Source organism: Haplochromis burtoni, unplaced genomic scaffold (genome assembly GCF_018398535.1).
Source record: "Haplochromis burtoni strain Fernald_Lab_line unplaced genomic scaffold, NCSU_Asbu1 Contig_286, whole genome shotgun sequence".
Taxonomy (NCBI): Eukaryota; Metazoa; Chordata; class Actinopteri; order Cichliformes; family Cichlidae; genus Haplochromis; species Haplochromis burtoni.
The window spans coordinates 512384-531116 of NW_024582647.1; the positions used below are offsets into that span (position 1 = coordinate 512384).

The window sequence follows — 18733 nt, forward strand, 5'->3', positions numbered from 1 at the left end:
GAATATGACTGGATAACATGATCCTCAGAGCCACACTGACTTCAGGCATAAAGCATGGAGATTATGTGGGTAACTGCACCGCAGCAGAGTGTTAATCTGCACGTAACAGCCCTCTAGTCATGACATTTTTGGCAGCAGCCTGGTGCATTAAAGCTGAGCACTTCAACTAGCCTGAGCCAAGCCACAGTAGCTGTTAATTGCTTCATGGATTTTCCAAAGCGAGGTGACGTTTGTCTTGGAGCCACAGAAGCCTCAGAGCTCTGCCTTCATCTGCAAGTTTGCAAAACCAGAGATGGCAGGCTAGAGGATCACTGATGCATCAGACTTGCTGATATCAGATCAATAAGGGAGGCCCAGAGCAAGACTATGCATAGCTGTGGCACCCCATTGTTGTCAACCACACTTGGTGGTTGACAAAGTAGTGATTCAGCATTACCATTAATACTGCAAGACAGAAAGCCCACCAGAGCTTATCTTTGTATTTTTACATGCTGCAGTGCCATTTTTGGAGCATTTCAAGTTGCTATACATAAATACAACCATTACATCCCAAATTTCAATAATATGTATGCATTAAGTCCATAGTAACTACATAAATTGTAAAAATGTGCAATAAACTACAAAAACATTGAAAATTGTTTTGTGTTTTATACATTTTTCTAGTTACAGAAATTTCAGAGGTATATCCCTCAGAATTGTAAATGTAAAAAAGTTGCACAAAATAGTTTCCAAACACAGGAAATATATTTTGAGTGTCTTTATAGTTTCATTTTTGAGATGCACTAATTTTTATGAACAGCAGGAAAAATTTAAATAAATATTATTGTGCACAATTTATAACATTTTCCCACAAAAAAATGACATCACTTCTGGCTTTTGCAAGAATGTGATACACAAGTGATAGTTCGCACTGATGTTTATTTCAACGTAGAAAGTGGTATGAACAGCTGATCAGATCGGCAAAACGCGTTTCTGGAAACAATCTTTTTGCTGTTGTCAAAAACAACTTTTTTAAAAAAATTTGCAAAGGCATTAGTGGAAGGAAACTGACCTGGGACAATGTAAGTACAAATCCTCCAATTTCCTCCAACTCCTCCAAAAAATGATTGTGCTAGCTTATTTGGTTGCAATTCTACCGGGATTTAAAAATTGTTACGCAAATTGGAAAGCACATGCTCCGATGGGCTTAAAACGGTTAACAGCTAAAAAATACGTTATTTATTTTAACATTCAACCTTTTCTTTAAATCACAACTCATAAAACTCTGAAACCATTCAGAAGCACAAATAAGCACTGGGGCCCGGCCCTGGCCCGGTGGCCTTTGGTACATTGGTGAAACTAAGGACCTCTTTAGCTGGCAGGGAGGTTTTTACCATCTTTTTGCAGGTTTTAAATACACTTTAAAACAGCACGCATCAACAACACATATGAGTGGATGGAGTGGCGTCTTCACACCACCATTCTGTGTTTGCCGTCCGCGGATGGAGGCCGGGAGGAGAAGCTGGCTGTCAGGTCGGGCTGGTGGACTGCTGGGGCGATCGTGGCTCAAGAGTTGGGAGTTTGCCTTGTAATCGGAAGGTTGCCGGTTCGAGCCCCGGCTTGGACAGTCTCGGTCATTGTGTCCTTGGGCAAGACAGTTCACCCCTTGCCTACTGGTGGCGCCAGTGTCCAGCAGCCTTGCCTCTGTCAGTGCGCCCCAGGGCGGCTGTGGCTACAACGTAGCTTGCCATCACCAGTGTGTAAATGTGTGTGTGAATGGGTGGATGACTGGATGTGTAAAGCGCTTTGGGGTCCTTAGGGACTAACTAAAGCGCTATACAAATACAGGCCATTTACCATTTATCTTCTGCTGCAAGGACCAGGGAGATCTGCTTGTCTCCACCTCAAAGTGAAGGGGACTATCTCCTGGGTTCTGGGGGCTGATTGCCCCTCTGGGGGTATTGGTGCCTGGACCTGGGAGTACACAGTGTGTATGGGGGAGTGTAAATGTGTGTACGCCATCCAATTCTGCACTGTGACAGCTGCTGCTGCATGACCCCTCCCCCAAAGCTCTCCTCTGCTCTTCTCTGAGTGGGCGCCGTGACTGTCCCTGCAGTGGTCATCATGGGGGGGCCTCTGGATGTCTGGGGCCTAGGTCTCATCCATGCCGGCTTTAGGTGCTGACAGGAGGGCCTGTGGCTCCCCGCACCCACTATTAGCGCTCACACACACAGGTGTGCAAACAGGTATGCACAGACACACAGTATCTTGGGCTGCTACTGCCTCTAAAAATATCTTGTATTATTAGTACTGTGTGCTGTTCACTAACATTGTCTCTGTTATTTTTGCATATGTTGGCTGTTGCTGTGGTTTCTCTGCTGTTTTCTTTTTTTTTCTCTAAACAGGTGTTGAAGCAGACTCCCAGTGTTTTTTCTCTCTCTCCATCTCTCTTCTCCTTTATTGTTCTCTCCTTCTGTTAACTTTCTCCCCAACTTCACATACTTTTTTTTTCTCTTTTCCTTCCGCCGGTCTTGTACATTGTGGTTCTAATAACCCAACATAAAAAAATCCTAATAAAATATCACTATCAAGTAGACAGTTATAGCAAATGCCATAATGCTCTACTTGCGAAAGCAAATCTGTTGGCCTTTTTTCGCCTTCAGACAACAATTCTGATTGCTACACTGCCAGATGGGACAGAGGAAAAAAGCAAAACAAAACAACAACTCAATGGCTACGTATGTCTCTATGCATAAATATATGAATGAAAAATTACAAAAAAAAAAAAAAGAGAGAGAGAGAAAAAATGAACTGGAAATTCACTTCCAGAATTGCAGCCATTAACAAAAGTGGGCAACTTTGATACTTGTAGTCACATGTGAACAATTTCTCTATGCATACAATAGTCCAACATGTGCAGGACATGAGCAACACTGTTGTTCAGTCAGGAAGTCTGGGTGTCATTGGTAACAACAATTTTTTTTTTTTTAGTTTTTTTTGTGCAAAGAAAGCCTTGCAGTCCAAACTCTACATAATTAAAAATAAAATAAGTATAGTTCAGCATCAAGCTCTCATATTTACACATTTGCAGAAAATATTTACACAAAACTCAACACTGAGTGTGAGTGAAGATCTCTGCAAAACCTTTTTAACCAAGATCTACTAACAATTCATCCCTATCACTGAGTAAAAAAGTAGGCAACTGAACTTCCTCAGGGTTTATTAAGACATTTCGCTTCACATCCAAGACGCTTCATTAATTCTAAAACAACTGTTGGAAAGCCAAAGGTAATAAATCCCTAGTGAGGCTGTCCCATAGGTGGTAGCCCTGAGGGTCACTAACCCACTAACGATTATATGAGTCATCACATGAGTTAAGGTGTGGAAAAAACATGTGGGTCATTCCCGTCACCGGGGCCGACAGGTGAAACCGCTGTGACACATTGCCCCAGCCCACCATAATGTTAGCTATTGACAGCACCTTAGGCAAGGTGCGAGTGGGGGTTAAACCACCTGGACTCCTGGGATTCACTTTAAGTGGTGATTCACAGTGTATGCAGTTGACCTCCTTTACTCTTCCCTCAAAGAAGGGCATCCTTGAATGTGTGCCGTTTCTCCTTTGAGTGCAGAGGTCCAAGTATTCCTCACTGCACTGCACTGCACAAACTTTTTAAGCTTGCATTGGGTGTTTTGTCTTTCATGTCTGGTATTCTTTGCTGTGCATTGAGGTTTGGATAAATGCCTGTTTTAAGAGTTTTCTTTATATGTGTGCAATCCTTTTCTTCTTTTTTTTCTTTAGAGGAAAGAAGAAATGCAGTTTGTGGGGACAGGTTAATTAATCCAAATTGCCATTAGGTGTGAATGCGGGAGTGAATGTGAGTGCGAACGGTTGTCTGTCCCTGTGTGTTGGCCCTGCGACAGACTGGCGACCTGTCCAGGGTGTACCCCGCCCCACGCCCTATGACAGCTGGGATAGGCTCCAGCGCCCCCCCGCTGATAAGCGGAAGCGAATGGATGGATGGATGGAAAGAAGGGGTGATTAGGACCCTACACCCAAAGTTCTAGTGGCCAGTTGGAGTCAAACAGTAGGTAATGATCCGTGCGTGTGTGTGTGTGTGTGTGTGTGTGTGTGTGTGTGTGGGGGGGGGGTTCCGATAAAATTCAGCATTGAGGTTTCCATCCTCCTCAATGCTTTTACTAGCAGCACAGGAATCGTAACCTGTCTTCATTGGTATGTTCCCTGATGAACTTTTCAGTGGAGGTGTCATTTTCTTGGGTTTTGCTTTTGACCAAGGTGTTTCAAAAAACAGACCTAAAGAAGCACAGTTGCCTTCTTTTCTTCTTTTCAAGCTCTCAAGACAGCAAGGTTTTTCCTTTCCACTTCTTTTCCACATCTTTCTTCACTGACCTCTCTGTGTGCGTTTACTGTGCTAAAGATCAAGTTACAGGCTTTTGTTTCTTTTTTACCTTGAATCTATTTCTGCTACACCAGCCCACACTTTCGCAGCGTCTGGTTTTGTTTTTACTGGAACATCTGGAACATTAAGTGTCAAGTGTCAACAAAAAAAACAATCTCAAGTTTGTACTGTTTCAGTTTCCCAATGCTTTCGTTACAATATAATTAAGAGGATGGAAAGATTCTCAGATACAACAAAGTTGTAATGGTGGTAATTCTGTAATGTGCTCTGCCCTGCGGTATAGTTCTTAATACCATGGTGAAGTGGTAATGTGGTTGTGGCTCCAACCACATCCCCATGGAAGAAAATTCCATAGTTGCGCACATTTAAGCGTAATCTCTTGGTAATGACTACACAAAAATGATGAGATGATACAGGGGGAGGGGCCAGACACAGACAAACAGTTATGTAGGCAATTTGGTCTAGCCAGGTTAAATCATCGCTGGAGAACAAGATTCATTTTGTTGTGAGACTAAACAGTAAAACACTGAAGAGTATATATATAAATGTTTAAATAAGTTTATTTGGCATCTCTTGTAGTATCTGTTGTTTTAGTAGCTGCGTCACTGCCTCAAGGACGAGCTAGCATACTCGGGTTGTGCCAACGAATAATATCAGTGATCGCCAGTGGCAACAGCTGGCCAGGCAAGGCAATGTTTTGAAAATTTCATTTCCCCGTTGATGCATGAGATTATTATTACAAGATTCAAAATCAACTGAATCTGCCTCGTTGCGGTTTTATGTCACACCTTGCAACACCGTTGTGCATAAGTGAAAGTACACAGGTTTGTACTGAGAATTCTGTGCTACTTTGAAATTAATGTGTGTGGAACAGCGACACTGATCAGCACTCAGACACTGATCTCTGATTGCCCGACTGATTCTTTTCTTTTGTTTCTTTCCCTAAATCGAAGCATAATGTGGCTGTGCATTTGCAGAGACACGCACTTACATCGTCTCCTAAACTTTTCTCCCCTCTTGGTATTTGTGAAAAGCTCTGCTGTGTACAGGAATGGCAGGTGAAGCTCACAGTAGAGACAAGATATTTTACACAATGCTTACACACAGCATGCATTTTGATTTATTGAGCTAAAAGAGAAGGGTATATTTTATATTAATATAAGATTTAATTTAAGACATGGTAACATGTAGCAACCAAACCCCCAATTAAGCAACAGTAAACTAATTAACTGAAAAGCAAATAAAATAAAACCTTAAAATGGCATTTGTTAAAAACCACCTCAAGCTGTTGCACTGTCATAAGTTTATTGTAACCATAGATCCACTGAGAACTTTCGCCAGCACATGTGACCCATATGGTACCCATGCAGACAGTGGCGTAAAAGGATTGCATGTGTCTATGCGCATGGTCTATAAAATGTCAATTAATGTTCATTGATCAACCAAAATTCTTTGGTTTTTCCAAATGCAATCAGGCCATCTGGGAGTCTCTCCATATTAGCGAGTGTGTCTCTTTCTCTCTGTGGTTATGCATGGCATGCAAACAAACAGTGAAGATTCTATTCCACAACAGAGTGACACCCAACCGCTTATGGAAACACTGGGCAGAGAGATGCCTCACTCTATATTTTCTTCTGAAAAAGAAAAATGCCATTTGAGAACAAGACACCACTTGTACAAGATGGCTGAGTGGGCTGAAAACAGCGCTGGAGGTCATACAAAATGTGGAAACAGCACAATGTATCTCTGTCCCCTTCTACTGCCTCCCACCATCGCTGCAGCAACACTGAACTCATCCAGTGTTTGAGCCAAACATCAATGTTTGTCAACTTCAGGCTATATAGGAAAAAAGTGCATTTCCACCCCAAGCGACCAACGAAGACGAGTTGTCTGACTGGATCAAGTGTGGCAATCACTTTGTAAATTTTTGATGTTTCAAAATCAAAGATGGCTACAGTAAACATGCTCACCTTCAAGCTTCACAACGTGGATAATGTGCATTAAACTTTCTATAAGAGAGACAAGGGGATAAACAAACTCGCCACCTAACTCAGCTCTTTGGCTAAGGCATAAAAACTACTTGATGTTGGCTGATGCATCAAAACTAGTTAGTTGGTATAAGTAAAAAATTATGGTTTGGGTTTAGAAAGACCCTTTCGAAATGTTAGCACATTAAAAAGTGCTGATGTTACTTTCTGTGATATTTTACACCACAGAGAGCAGATATGAGGAAAACAACATGAGATTTTAGAGATGACATTCTCAGCATTTACCACCTGCAAGGTGAGCACTTAGTTTAGTCGAGATGCACTCATCAGTATGATTTTATATAAAAATAAAACAAAACACGTGTGTATATCATAGAATCCTCTCCACCACAGCAAGTCTGCTTATAAAGAAATCCTTCCCTCAGTGATAGATTGAGGCAAACACCACTGATTACTTAAGAACTGCTTTTTAAATGGATGATCCATCCTACACAATCAGTGCAAACATGAGCCCTGCAGCTAAGCAGCCAAGATTCCCAGCCATGTAGCAGAAGTGTCAAGGTAAACAAAAAGGCGGTAAAATTCTGACCTTGAAACAGCACGCCGAATACAACGCCAGCGGTTAACAGAGATAATAATCTAAATACAAATTTATTTAACTCACTGCCGCTACAGACCATTGAAAAGAAGATAAGCCTGACGTCATCAGAAAAACTCCAGATATAAATTCTGTGTGAGCAAGCAGTAAAATATTTTATTATATTTACATATGGTTCTTTGTCTAAAATGTCAAATGGTAACTCTCAGATGTAGGTGTTTGTTTTGGCCAGCGATTAGCACAATCTCATATCTTTTGTAATACGTAATAGAGACAAACCCAGGAGTTCAGGGACAACAATGTAATGGGAAAACAACTCAGTGCAATTATCTATGTGACCCAAAGAGTTCAAAGCTAAATAAATAAATGAAGAAACAGAAAAAAATCTATAAATAAAATTGTATTTTACTACGTTCATGTTATAATAGCAATATTATTGCAAAGTTCTTTTTATATTTCACACCACTGATGTTGTTTCTGCTGCAATACCTTTCAAGAAATAATGTTAAAACTCTAAAAGTTTGCTCGCCAATTAGCACCTGTAAGCTAGAGCAACATCAAAGCCAAACCTATTCCAAATCAATTTATTTACACTAATAGAACATTTTTTTAACTATCTAACAAGCCAACTAGCTTGGTCTACTTATGAGCTTAAGTACTAAAGAGGATACAGAATCGGGAACAGCGATGGGCAGTAACGTGTTAAGTAATGTGTTACTGTAATCCAATTACTTTTTTTTCAAGTAACGAGTTAGGTAAGGGATTAATATTGCAAAAAAAGTAATTCGATTCTTGTTACTTTCTCGTAATCACGCTGCATTATTGCGTTACTAAACTGTGATTTTGTTTGTGAGAGTGTCTCATGACAATGACGTAAGTGCGTGCAACCTCTGTGGCAGTGTGTGTAGATCAACAGAGTACGACCATGCAGCATTTAAAGCTTGGAAGTACTGACATTACTCTGAGTAAAAAAGTGTACACCGCTGTACACTCTGCATGGAAAGAAAATTTTCTACAGCGAAAAAGGAAACTTCAAATCTGAGCAAGCACCTAGCACACTGTCATGGGAATGTGACATTCACAGAGAAACCCTCGGATCCCCCCGCTGACATAACTGCGACACCGGGCAAACCTCCACCAGCCCCACTCCTGCTAAACAGGTGACAACCGATTTAAGAGCAGCAGGACTTAGTGTTGCTGAATCTTTTCATTTTATTTATTTTTGTTCTGTTTTACTTGCATCAATTTGAAAGAGTGAGTGTAAACACAGAAAGAATATTTTATTTTATATGCTGGAATATGCAGAAAATAGGTTTAAATGTTAAACCTATTTTCTGCATATAATTTAATTTTTGCGTGATTTAATGTGCATAAAATTAAAAGATTAAAGCCAATAAAACACATTTTAAAAAGAGACTTTTTCATTTGATTCAATTTTATATGATGGATTATGCAGGGAAAAAAAATAGAATTGGGCTGACAGGTCTATTGCTTTATTACCTATTTAGGTTGTGTATCGTGTTTTTAAAAAGTAACTAAGTAATAAGTAACTAATTACTTTTGAAAATTAGCAATTACTACTGCTATTTTCAACTAACTTGACCAACACTGACAGGGAATACAGTGTTGATAATTCAGACTCACCTCTACTACATTAAATATGATTAAAGAGCAAAAAGATCACAAGTGAAACTAGCCAACAGAAGCTAGTTATTCCAGCTATCACAGCTAATGTGGGAAAGCAGTATATTTGCTCCAATTGGTAGTGAGTTCAGTCACTCGCCTCAAAGCCTATATAACTTCAAAGATGTCAAGTGGGTAGGTCCTTAAATAAAAGTTAGTTCACCTGTCAAGTTCTACCCATGCCATTTCACAGCAACTAAATTACAATTTGTGGAGGAAAGTAAGGAGTAATTAGTTAAGTATTTGTAGTTCATTTCTGTTCAAGCGATTCATAATTTTCATATCGATGCTACTCGCCATATTACTAAAAACAGTACTATGCAGTTGCAGTTATTTGACAGCTTGACCCAAGTTAATCGCAAACTGAGTGCACATTGACAGCAGCCTGATAGCAGACTGACAAAGCCGTCTTAATGCATGCAATGCAAGTCGACTGCGAGTGTTCACAAACCTGGTTCCTGTTCTTAAAGCAGCCATTTCAAAAGGTAAGAACAAACCACAAGTTCATCGCATCGTGGGTTAGCAATTCATTAACAGGTTTTCAGTGTCACAAAATTGGCTCTTTTTAACACAGATGGATCATCACTGTAACTTCTAACCTGCTCCAGTGCAGATTATCATTATTGTGATCATTTTATAAAAACTGACATGTTATTTTAGCAAGTCACCAAGTCAAATGCAGACATTTGTAGCTGGTAACTTCAAGCCTACACAGGATGTGTTGAACATGGAGCCCAGGTAACGGGACACCTCTGTAACGCACCATCTCTGGACACATTTAGACAGGCTGCTGCTGAGCAAAGTCTTTCTATTTCAGAACATTGCAGAGCTAGACACAAATACCCTACAGCAGATTCACCTGCTTAAAGCAAGAGTCCATCAAATACACACTTATTTAACACATACAGCCGCTGCTGTGGAGGTGACACACTGACATTACGGTAAGCAGTGCAGCACCAAAACACATCACAGCTCGAGACGAGCGATAAAGTTGTGATTTCTCAGTTCACTGTCAGATTGCTTTGGAGTCGTTGCATTTGCAATCCATTGGCAAACAACATGAAAATGGAAGGAAAATTCATTAAAAATCTTAATACTTACTCCACTGATTTAATAAGCTATTCATGTGCATCTTGTAGTGGAACAAATCCAGAAGCCTCTGCAGAAACTGAGGAGGAACCACAGTCAAAAAGCACACACACACACACACACACACGCACACACACAGCTTTTTACAAAGACAAGACAAGAGAAAAACAAGCAAGCAAGCAACACTGAACAATAACACAAACACTGATTGACAGACAGGACACTGAACTACGAGACAGCTGTTACTTCATGCATTATGGTTAAAAACTGCTAAAGAAACAAAATCAGTGCCTTTGCACAAAAAGACATACAAACCTTCCTGTTTATGATTATTATTATTATTATTCATGATGCTGAATTAACACCACTGTCACAGTGGTTCACAACCCATGTGACCTGTGATCCTTCCTTATCAGGAGAGTGATAAGTGATTTGAGTGAGTGATTTTTTTTTCTTTCCAGGAGAGTTATAAACCTTAAAAAGCAAAAACTTTAACCTTGATTTTGAATTCTGTACTTTAATTGGAATATCAATATTTTGACCAGTGTAAAAATTAGCAGCTAACGCTAGCAAGCTTGAGTAACAAGCAGCATCCATAAACTGTACAAGTGCAGTTGAATGGTCAGTACCTCACACTAGGCTGTATCATTTGTCAGAGAACAACAGCTCAAACACAGCAGAGACATCCACTTTAGCAGCTTCACTTAGCAGAATTCACTCGTTAAAGAGTTGCCATAAAAATGAAAACTATCCATAAAGGCCAACATTTTTTGTACCATGTTACACGCATGTGTTTGAATCCTGTTTAAAGTGGCCACTTTGAAGTAAGATTCTATGGGGATTGACTCATTTTTAGAGTCAAAGTCAAGTGGACATTAGAAGAACTGCAGCTTTTTTGAACTTTGTCACTGGTTTCATTTCTCAGCTTAGAAAGCTGAGGTGACACTTTTAAATGGATCATGCTAAACAAATTTGATATCACACATTATAATTAGTCCTGTTGCTAAACTGTAAATATCTGTTAAGACAGCTTTAAGGATGTGCACACCTAACCACAAAGCACGTTTCCTTTTTCTCTCTTCTATCTGGCTTTAAGTAAAAAAAAAAAAATGGCCCCTCTTCAGAGTTTCTGGGGACCGCACTATGAATGACTACCCCTGGGTGAAACCAGTGGGCACTGTCACAGTTTGGTGTTTTCCATTGTAGTCAATATTAAGTTCGGATGGTGCTGAGCATTTCGCGCCTAGTGGCAGACAAACTTTAGTTTTAACCGTTTAACATAATCCACTTTCTGTTAAATCGTCCAGCACTTACATAGACTGAGTCCCAGCGTCGATGTGCAGATCTGCTTTAAAGTGTCGCTGAAATACTTGGCATCATATATCCGCTCTACTTCGCTTTGTGTGCAGGAAGTCGCGGTTGTTTTGGTAGCTTTCTTCACAGAGAGCGGGTGGTAAAGTCAGCTCACGGCGTCGGTGTTGAAATGAGCCTCGCTAATGCAAATGCATGTTTCATGTGTTGTCTTAGGAACCAGCTTCACCAGCACGTCGGTGGATGAAACTCCACCCACGAGGAGAGGAGGCCGGCCAGCGCGGGCAGGCAGGGAGACAGCCTCAAAGAGTCTGTGTTGATGTCGGGAGGATACTGAGGAAATGATGAACATTTTCACATACAGTGGCGATTTTTGTTTTTTACAGGCTTTATGACACACTGGATTTAAATGTATTGTTAGAGGGCAACTATTGTACTTCAAGGGCCCTGCAAGCCTGTGCTGAGTCTTCACAACAATACTGACTATAAAGGATACAGTGCTGTCACAGCTGTTCGTACTGATGAGAAGTATCTAGATACAGCACAGAGGTGGGAGTGTTTTGAACAATGCTGAGTACTGGCTCAGAGCATAAACTCCCACTCAGTCAGTGTGGGAAATGAATAGATTGGAGCAGACCGCGCACAAATAAACGAAAAATGGACGTAGGGGCGCGGGGGTCTGTATATGACAAGGGTAACACAACAATACAGGATCATTTAGGCTAACCCTTTTCTGTCACTATCAATCAAGGTAATTAGCAACATAATTTGTGGATTAACATACTTGATAGCACCAGAAAATTATTTGTTGACATATTATCTCAAAATGGAATCCCTACAGGGTAGTCCTGTTAGTCCCTTTAGTCTGATTTACATTTCAAATGACATAATGCCAGCTTCAAAACGCAAGACCAGGTCCCCACCACATCAAAGCAACGCAGTGAATATGTTATATTTACACCGTAAAAAGTTCCACTTTTAACAGCATGTACATTTAGATAGTTTGATGTTTTTTTTTTCCAATTTGTCTATTTAAAATAAATGCCACGCAGTCTGACAGACATAAAATAGTATTTCCCAAAAAAAAGGGTAATTCCAAAAGAGCTATTAACTGAAAGCCTGGCATATGTCATCGTGGTGCACAGTCAAAGTCAGCTGGAGGACAAAAGAAGAAGTGGCAAGCCTAAAAAACACCTACAGCAGAAGAACAGTATCTAAAGGCCTGTGCTTACAAAAGAGCAAAAGCAAAAACCTGACACCGGACCGAGAGATGCATTTGGACCTTCAGCTGATTCGTCTAGTGTTCACCAAGCCTCATCAGTAATGGTGTCAGTGGAAAGGTGACTGTCAAGAAGCCATGTGTTTTTATGGAGTGATGAATTCAAATGTGATTTTTTTTTTCAAACTGTTATGGATATGTAAGCTCAGGATAAAGTGTTTACAGCCATCTGTACAACGCAGTGGCTGCTCTGTCAGATTTTGGGGCTGCATTTCAGTCTGTGGTGTTGGAGATCTTGTTAAATTTGATTGAATTAGGGATGAAGAAAACAATCTTTTGATCTACTATGTGATATCATCTGGAAAACATCTGATTTCCAATAACTAGATAGGAAAATACATAGTGGAACACTATCAGTCATGGGTTGGCCTTCCCGGAGCTCAGACATTATTGAAGCTGTGTGAACACAACAAAAAGCAGAAACATCCAAAGAAGAGCTCTGATTGTCCTTCAAGAAGCCTGGAGAACTATTCCTGAAGACTGCTTAAAGACATTACAGGAGAGCTTGCCTAAGAGAGTTTAGACTGTGATAAAGAATAACGGTGATCGTACCAAATACTGACTTTCAAGCTTGTTGGAAACTATCTGATGTAGTCTTTATGAAAAACTGTGTCTACCTTAAAGTTTAAAGGTCAGCTTGCACACAGGCGTGTCGCCCAGAAGCTGACGAATATCTGTGTGTTCACAAGAGGTGTGTCGAGCTTCTTGAAAGAAACACTGGCACCGTCTTCTCCCTGTGAGCGATGCGTTTGGTTTACTGCCAGCTCAGAAGGGAAAAAAATACATGCAGACTGTCAGCTGCGAGGCTGCTGTGGGTGTTGCAGGTTTGCTGTGAGGCTGCCATCTGCTGACAATCAGCCATGCTGGTGAATCATGGAGACTCAGCTGTCCATTTCTGAGCCCACTCACCGGTGCTGTTGCAATCATCAGTCAGCACTCCAGTCATTACACAGCATCAAATGCTAATTGCATTTTTTTCCCACTTGTTTACTTATCTAACATGAGATTTTTTTTCCTTTACTTCAACCAGGGGTGTTGCTGTATTTCCCATTTGTTTGTCCATCTGTACGTGCTACAACAACGACCTTTCTGATTTGAATAAAAATTGGTGGAGTGGTTGAGAACCTGTTAAATTTTGTTGTCTGCACCTTGAGCAGTGTACAGAGCCCTCAGTGGGTCTAAACTGCAGCTGTGTTTATGCCCAATTTTTAATTCGTGGAAATCTCAAAAATTTCACAGGCCACACCTTGAATCACAGCCAATCAAAACCTGCATAAAATATACATCAAAAAGTGACATTATCGTTTAATCAGACAGGACAGGATGCCCCGTTCTGATGTGTTAAAGTGTTGCTAGAAATATTACAGTTACAGACACCTCTAGGATTATCTGTAAAATCATTACAATACATAACATTTGAAGATTTTTCTACATCCTCACACTGGTTGTTTTCACAGAGGTCTGCCAGCAGCAGTACATTCCAGCTATAAATGAAGCGATCAAACATCCTGCTTTAATTCTGCTTCAGTGCTTCTATTTTTACCACCAGCAAGTTCCTCATTCTCACTCTCAGCTTCTTCCTGCTGCTTTCCTACTGTTGGGTACTTCCATCTTCATCTGCGCTCTCACTCTCTCCAGGCTGGATTTTCAGTGCTACCTGTGCTTTATTCCCCATTGAAGCACCATAGAAAATACCCCAATGTGTTTTTCTTTTGAGAGGAATTGCAGTGAGGTGCACTGGTAAGGAAGGCGATGTTGTAGCCATGTGCTTCTGTCCACACTGGTGCTTGCGTGTGTCGCTGCATGCTTGGCTGAATAAGATGCATTTAAGGATACGGTTGAAACAACACTGACTGTAACGTGACTTCTCTGAAGATGAAAGATGCTGTTGTCTACATGACACTTTCCTCAAACTTCATGTGGCTTTCTGACAAATATATCTGAATCTTATATAATAGATTCAGAAGACACTGAATTTTCTTTTTATTTACATTTTACCCATTGTGCCAACAATGTGCCAAAGAACTTCAGACCTACTTGTAGTGACTTTTTAAACTCGTTCAAAATGCCATAAATATAAAGATTTACGCATTTAATTACTGGGTAACACAGATTCAGAAATTCTTTAGTTACAGCAAAAACAGAAAAAGACAAAACTGAATACAATGGATGTTTAATAAATGAAGCTGCTACACAGGTTCAATAGGGAACAACTGTAATCACACATCTCAGGTGGCTGTGGCTCAGGCAGTAAAGCAGTTCATGTAGCAGTCCAAAGATTAGGGAACTGATCTCTGGTGCTTCCTGTCGATATGAACCCTGAGTTGCCCCTGATGCATCCACCAGAACGTGTTTAAATGTTAGATAAATGTTGTGTGTGGGAGTGACGTGAAAGCACTTTGAGTGCTGAAATTAAATAGAAATGTGCTTTAAAAGAATCAGAACATTAATCTAGCTGTGTGTCTGTTCTTTAGATCACTTCCACTTCCCCATACTGTCAGACTCAATGCTGATATCTCTGCTCTTGTCCAATCAACTTCTTTCCCCTCTTCTCTGAGCCAATAAGCCTCCATTCTCTGTGCTCTTCTGTCTTTCAGATTCTCATTTGATCAGCCCTCCTCAAAAGCACCCCATAGTCACTGGAGCCACCATCTTCATCTTCATCACCGCCAGCGTCCAGCCTCCAGAGGGTCCTATTCTAATATCACTACCAGGATACTGTTATAGTGTGATGGCCCATGTAATCTATTCACCAAATGGCTTGTTATAATTCTGAATTGCAATAAATCACATTCAATTCATATTTTGTCAGAATAATAAATTATGGCCAAAACAAATCCAATAGGGTTAAACAAGGATACATTTAAAATTATTGCGCAATAATATAACAAAAATGGAAAAATTCCTCCACTATTTAACACACATAACATCTCAAACACCCCACTCCACATTTTCCAAAAGTTTTATTTATATAAAAATTATACACGCTAAATAGAAACAGCATTTGTCAAGGTTGGCAAAGGAGCCTCCAAAGGAGCAGCAGCAGCAGTAATATTAAACAGGGATGATCAGGCTTCCTGTTTGACAGGCAAAAATTATATTGAACCAACTCACAGGTGACATTTTATCCCTGCAACACCCTACAGTTATCACAATAAATCACCAGCAGTAAACCTGATTTCTCATCTTCAAGTCACTACTGCCACCTGCTGGTTTGTCATGTATGACTACTATGCATGAGTAAACGGGACCCTGACAAAAAAAGCTGCGGGATACACATAGCTTGATTGCAGTATAAAGTAATCAGTGCAATTTAGACATTTTTGTTTAACACATCGAGAATCATTCCGACAAACCCGTCTTAAAGTGCAGTGCACGAGCCACTGGTGAGGTATCTTTGGTATTTTTCTCTGCAGTACAAACAAACGTCACGGTGCAGGTCTGAGGACCGTGATTTGATCTTAATCTAAATCTGACAAACACACAAAAACAAAATGTTAATTCAGACAACACATGACTAGTCACCGAACGCTTTGCTTTAGAAATATGTGTGTCAGTACAGCTTTGCTCTCTTGAAATGCTGTGTTTTGTTTTGTTTTGTTTTTTTGCTGCTGAACTCTAAAAAGGGCAAACTGCTTCAGAGGAGGGGGCATCCATGAGTCTTAACTGAGCGACTTACCATAACTTCCTGTCGCCAATTCAAACAGGAAGCAAAAAGTACTGTGTTGTGCTGGGTTTTGTGACTCCACGTACACATAGACCCTAAACCCATCAGGCACTAACAGGAAAATACTTTCAAAGAACCTTTGGTATAGAAGCACTTCTTTGGCATAGGCTAGGAGCAGTAAAAGAAGCTGAAGCACTGCAGTGAATACACATTTTCTTTCAAAGATCACAGAACTGTTGATTGCTCAAGGAAGGGACTGTAACATAGATGTTGAGCCCACTGATGAGTCAAACAGAAAATTCGGTCACATTTTTAACTCTTTGATTATTTTTTGGGTCAAAAAATAATATCACAAAGTAAAAAAGGTGGCAAGTCATTTTTTAAATGAATGTGTGACTTACTAACTGAAGCTAAGGTTTAAAGCTGTGTCTTAACGTGGCCTTAGCCCAAGGAGGTAGATCAGTACTCACTGGCAGGGTTTTATTCTGATCAGTGTTTAGGCACATCTGATCTTTGATGTTAGTGACATGTCTGAGTTGAGCAACTTTTCAACATACTTTCTTTCCTCATCAGTTTTAAAATTTAAGGCAACAACCATTTTCATTCTCACTTTCCCTACAGCGATCATATTCTTCAGCAACTCATCTGATTGAGTTTAGTGTAATTTATGACAAAAAGGAAATATCAAAGTGTCACATTTGACAAGGTGGAACCGCCAAACTTTTGGCACAGAAATAAATTAAACACTTAACTTATCACAAAAGGGTTTTTTTATAGCCTAAATGAGTACTTGATTAACTTTTGAGTTGAGTGTTAATACAAAAATGTTCCCATTTTTCTTTTTATTAGTAGATTTGAAAACATATCTGCTATAATTCTGTTTATGAAAAGCCAAATATTCAGTATTGAGTAAGGAGACTGATGAGGATGAGTCTAAACTAAGACCTAAAAGGTTTTCAAGAAGATATTTTTCTGTTGATAGACTGATCAGCTGATGCTGTTTGCCACCCTAACCTCTGTGTATCAGCTGGCCTTCTTTCCTTTGCAGCAGACTTACTCTCTTAGAATTGCCTGGTAAGGCACCAGGTAAATGTGATCAGCATCTTTCGTGGCTTTTGGCAAAGTCCTGCCAAACCCTCAGCAGCTTTGGTGCCTTAAAGCCATTAGCAATGATCAACTTGGCGAAGGTGCACCTGTCGTACTTCAGGTTTTTGATTTCGAACAGGCTTCTGAAGAACGGCAGGCTGTAGGCGTACACAGGCCTGACACCCAGTATCCGCAAGCACAAGCCCACATAGACATCCTCCAAAGGGATGACCCGCACAAACCTGGAGGCCCAGGAGATCCTGGCTGCCAGGTCAGCGGAGAACACGTAACCGGCTCCAGACACGTAGGAGGGGAAGCTCTCCTCTGGATATAGCTCCTCTGACACGTACCACTTGCTGTTGGGCTTCCGCCGTGGCCTGCCATCCTGGATCACCGACCCTGTGATGAAGTTCTCCTTGGGGGAGTTCCTCAGCCACTGGATCAGGTAAAAGACATTAACGAAGATGTCTGCATCCACCTTCATGGCGTAGGACGCACCGGGGCAGTAAGTAGCCAGCCACCTCATCATCATCATGGTTTTGATTGTCAGATTGTGGTAATTATCCACAAAGTTCATCTGGACGATGTCTGCATGCTGCCTGCTCTCCTCCTCCAGTTTCTGCTGGAGGGCCGACATCTGTGGCCTCTGTGGGATCCCCACAAAGAAAAGAGTGAGGGTGTCCCGGCCAGAGGCGCTCCACGTTTTCCTGATGGCCTCCCGTGCCGCAGCGTCCTCAGCCCCCACGGGCACCATGAACAATAGGAAGGGGCTCCTGTGCCTGCAAACACTGGGCTGATTGAGGAGGTAGCGGTATGTCTGAGGGTCTACGAGACGGTACTCCTCCGGGGGAAGCGGGCTGGGCTCTGGCGTCTGTTTACTCAGTGAGCTCGCTAAGATATGCGCAGTCAGGGCCAGCACAGCGGCAGCGCTGAGTAACTTCACCAGCCTCCGGATTAAAGTTGCCCGCATGGTCTAAACCGACGAGCCTCTCTTTATTTCCCTAACGCGTCCGATAGCAGGCCCCTCAGCCCGGGTCCCCGTGATCCCACACGGAACATGTTTCCCAGCTGGGAGGACCGGGAAGTAGAAAGTTGTCTTACAAGCTGCCACTTCTTCTTCGTCTCTTCTTCCGCGGTTGAAGGCCAACAATAAGGCGTGTTACTGCCAACTCCACGGGTGCGTTCCAAAAGTACCTCCGACCTCCTACTCCTAACCACTTTCCTGACCTCGAAAAACACTTTATCGACTTCAAGGAAAATTTACGTTAGTCGTCTCCTCAGGATTGAGCCTCTAACTCGTCCTGCTGGCAGCAGATTGATGGTTTTTATTGAACTGGCTGCATCTTAGTATATAAATGACAGTAAGGAGCAAGCTCTGTTTGCCCAAGTGCAACAGATTTTGAGCTAGTTTTCCTTTCTTTCTAAAGTTTAGTTTTGAGTTTTTATGTTAGTAAGTTTTTCATACGTAATTTTCTTTAGGTTAATAAAGATAACCTACATATCTTTAGGTTACTTTTAGTTAAGTATAACAACCTTGGAAAAGGCACTAATATTTCTTAATTTCCTAGTGAGACAAGAATCACATTAGATGTTTCAAGTTAGTGCTTTGTCACATTCAGAGTAAAATGTGTTCAG

The 18733-nt window shown here is 41.0% G+C and overlaps 2 protein-coding genes across 3 annotated transcripts in view; both read right to left on the reverse strand.

Annotated features, from left to right (window-relative positions):
• zgc:162952 (PKc_LIMK_like_unk domain-containing protein) overlaps positions 1-11392 on the reverse strand; it is a 31057-nt gene extending 19665 nt beyond the window's left edge. Inside the window, exons 1-2 of one of the 2 annotated variants that reach the window (XM_005940099.3) lie at positions 11070-11392; positions 9768-9834 (exon numbers count right to left, since the gene is read on the reverse strand). In XM_005940099.3, coding sequence (XP_005940161.1) covers positions 9768-9798 — 31 coding nt within the window. In that variant the 5' untranslated portion in view covers positions 9799-9834; positions 11070-11392. The remainder of the gene's footprint in view (positions 1-9767; positions 9835-11069) is intronic. The other variant, XM_005940100.3, reaches the window with a different exon arrangement.
• A 3049-nt stretch (positions 11393-14441) lies between these two features.
• b3galt8 (beta-1,3-galactosyltransferase 8) lies at positions 14442-18317 on the reverse strand. The gene has a single exon (XM_042227864.1). It carries the CDS (start codon positions 18066-18068, stop codon positions 17109-17111), a length of 960 nt encoding a protein of 319 aa, XP_042083798.1. The 5' UTR covers positions 18069-18317; the 3' UTR covers positions 14442-17108.
• Between the last annotated feature and the right edge of the window lie 416 nt (positions 18318-18733).

Excerpts from the sequence above, each read along its gene's own strand:
- b3galt8 (XM_042227864.1), bottom strand. The coding sequence starts at position 18,068 with ATGCGGGCAACTTTAATCCGGAGGCTGGTGAAGTTACTCAGCGCTGCC.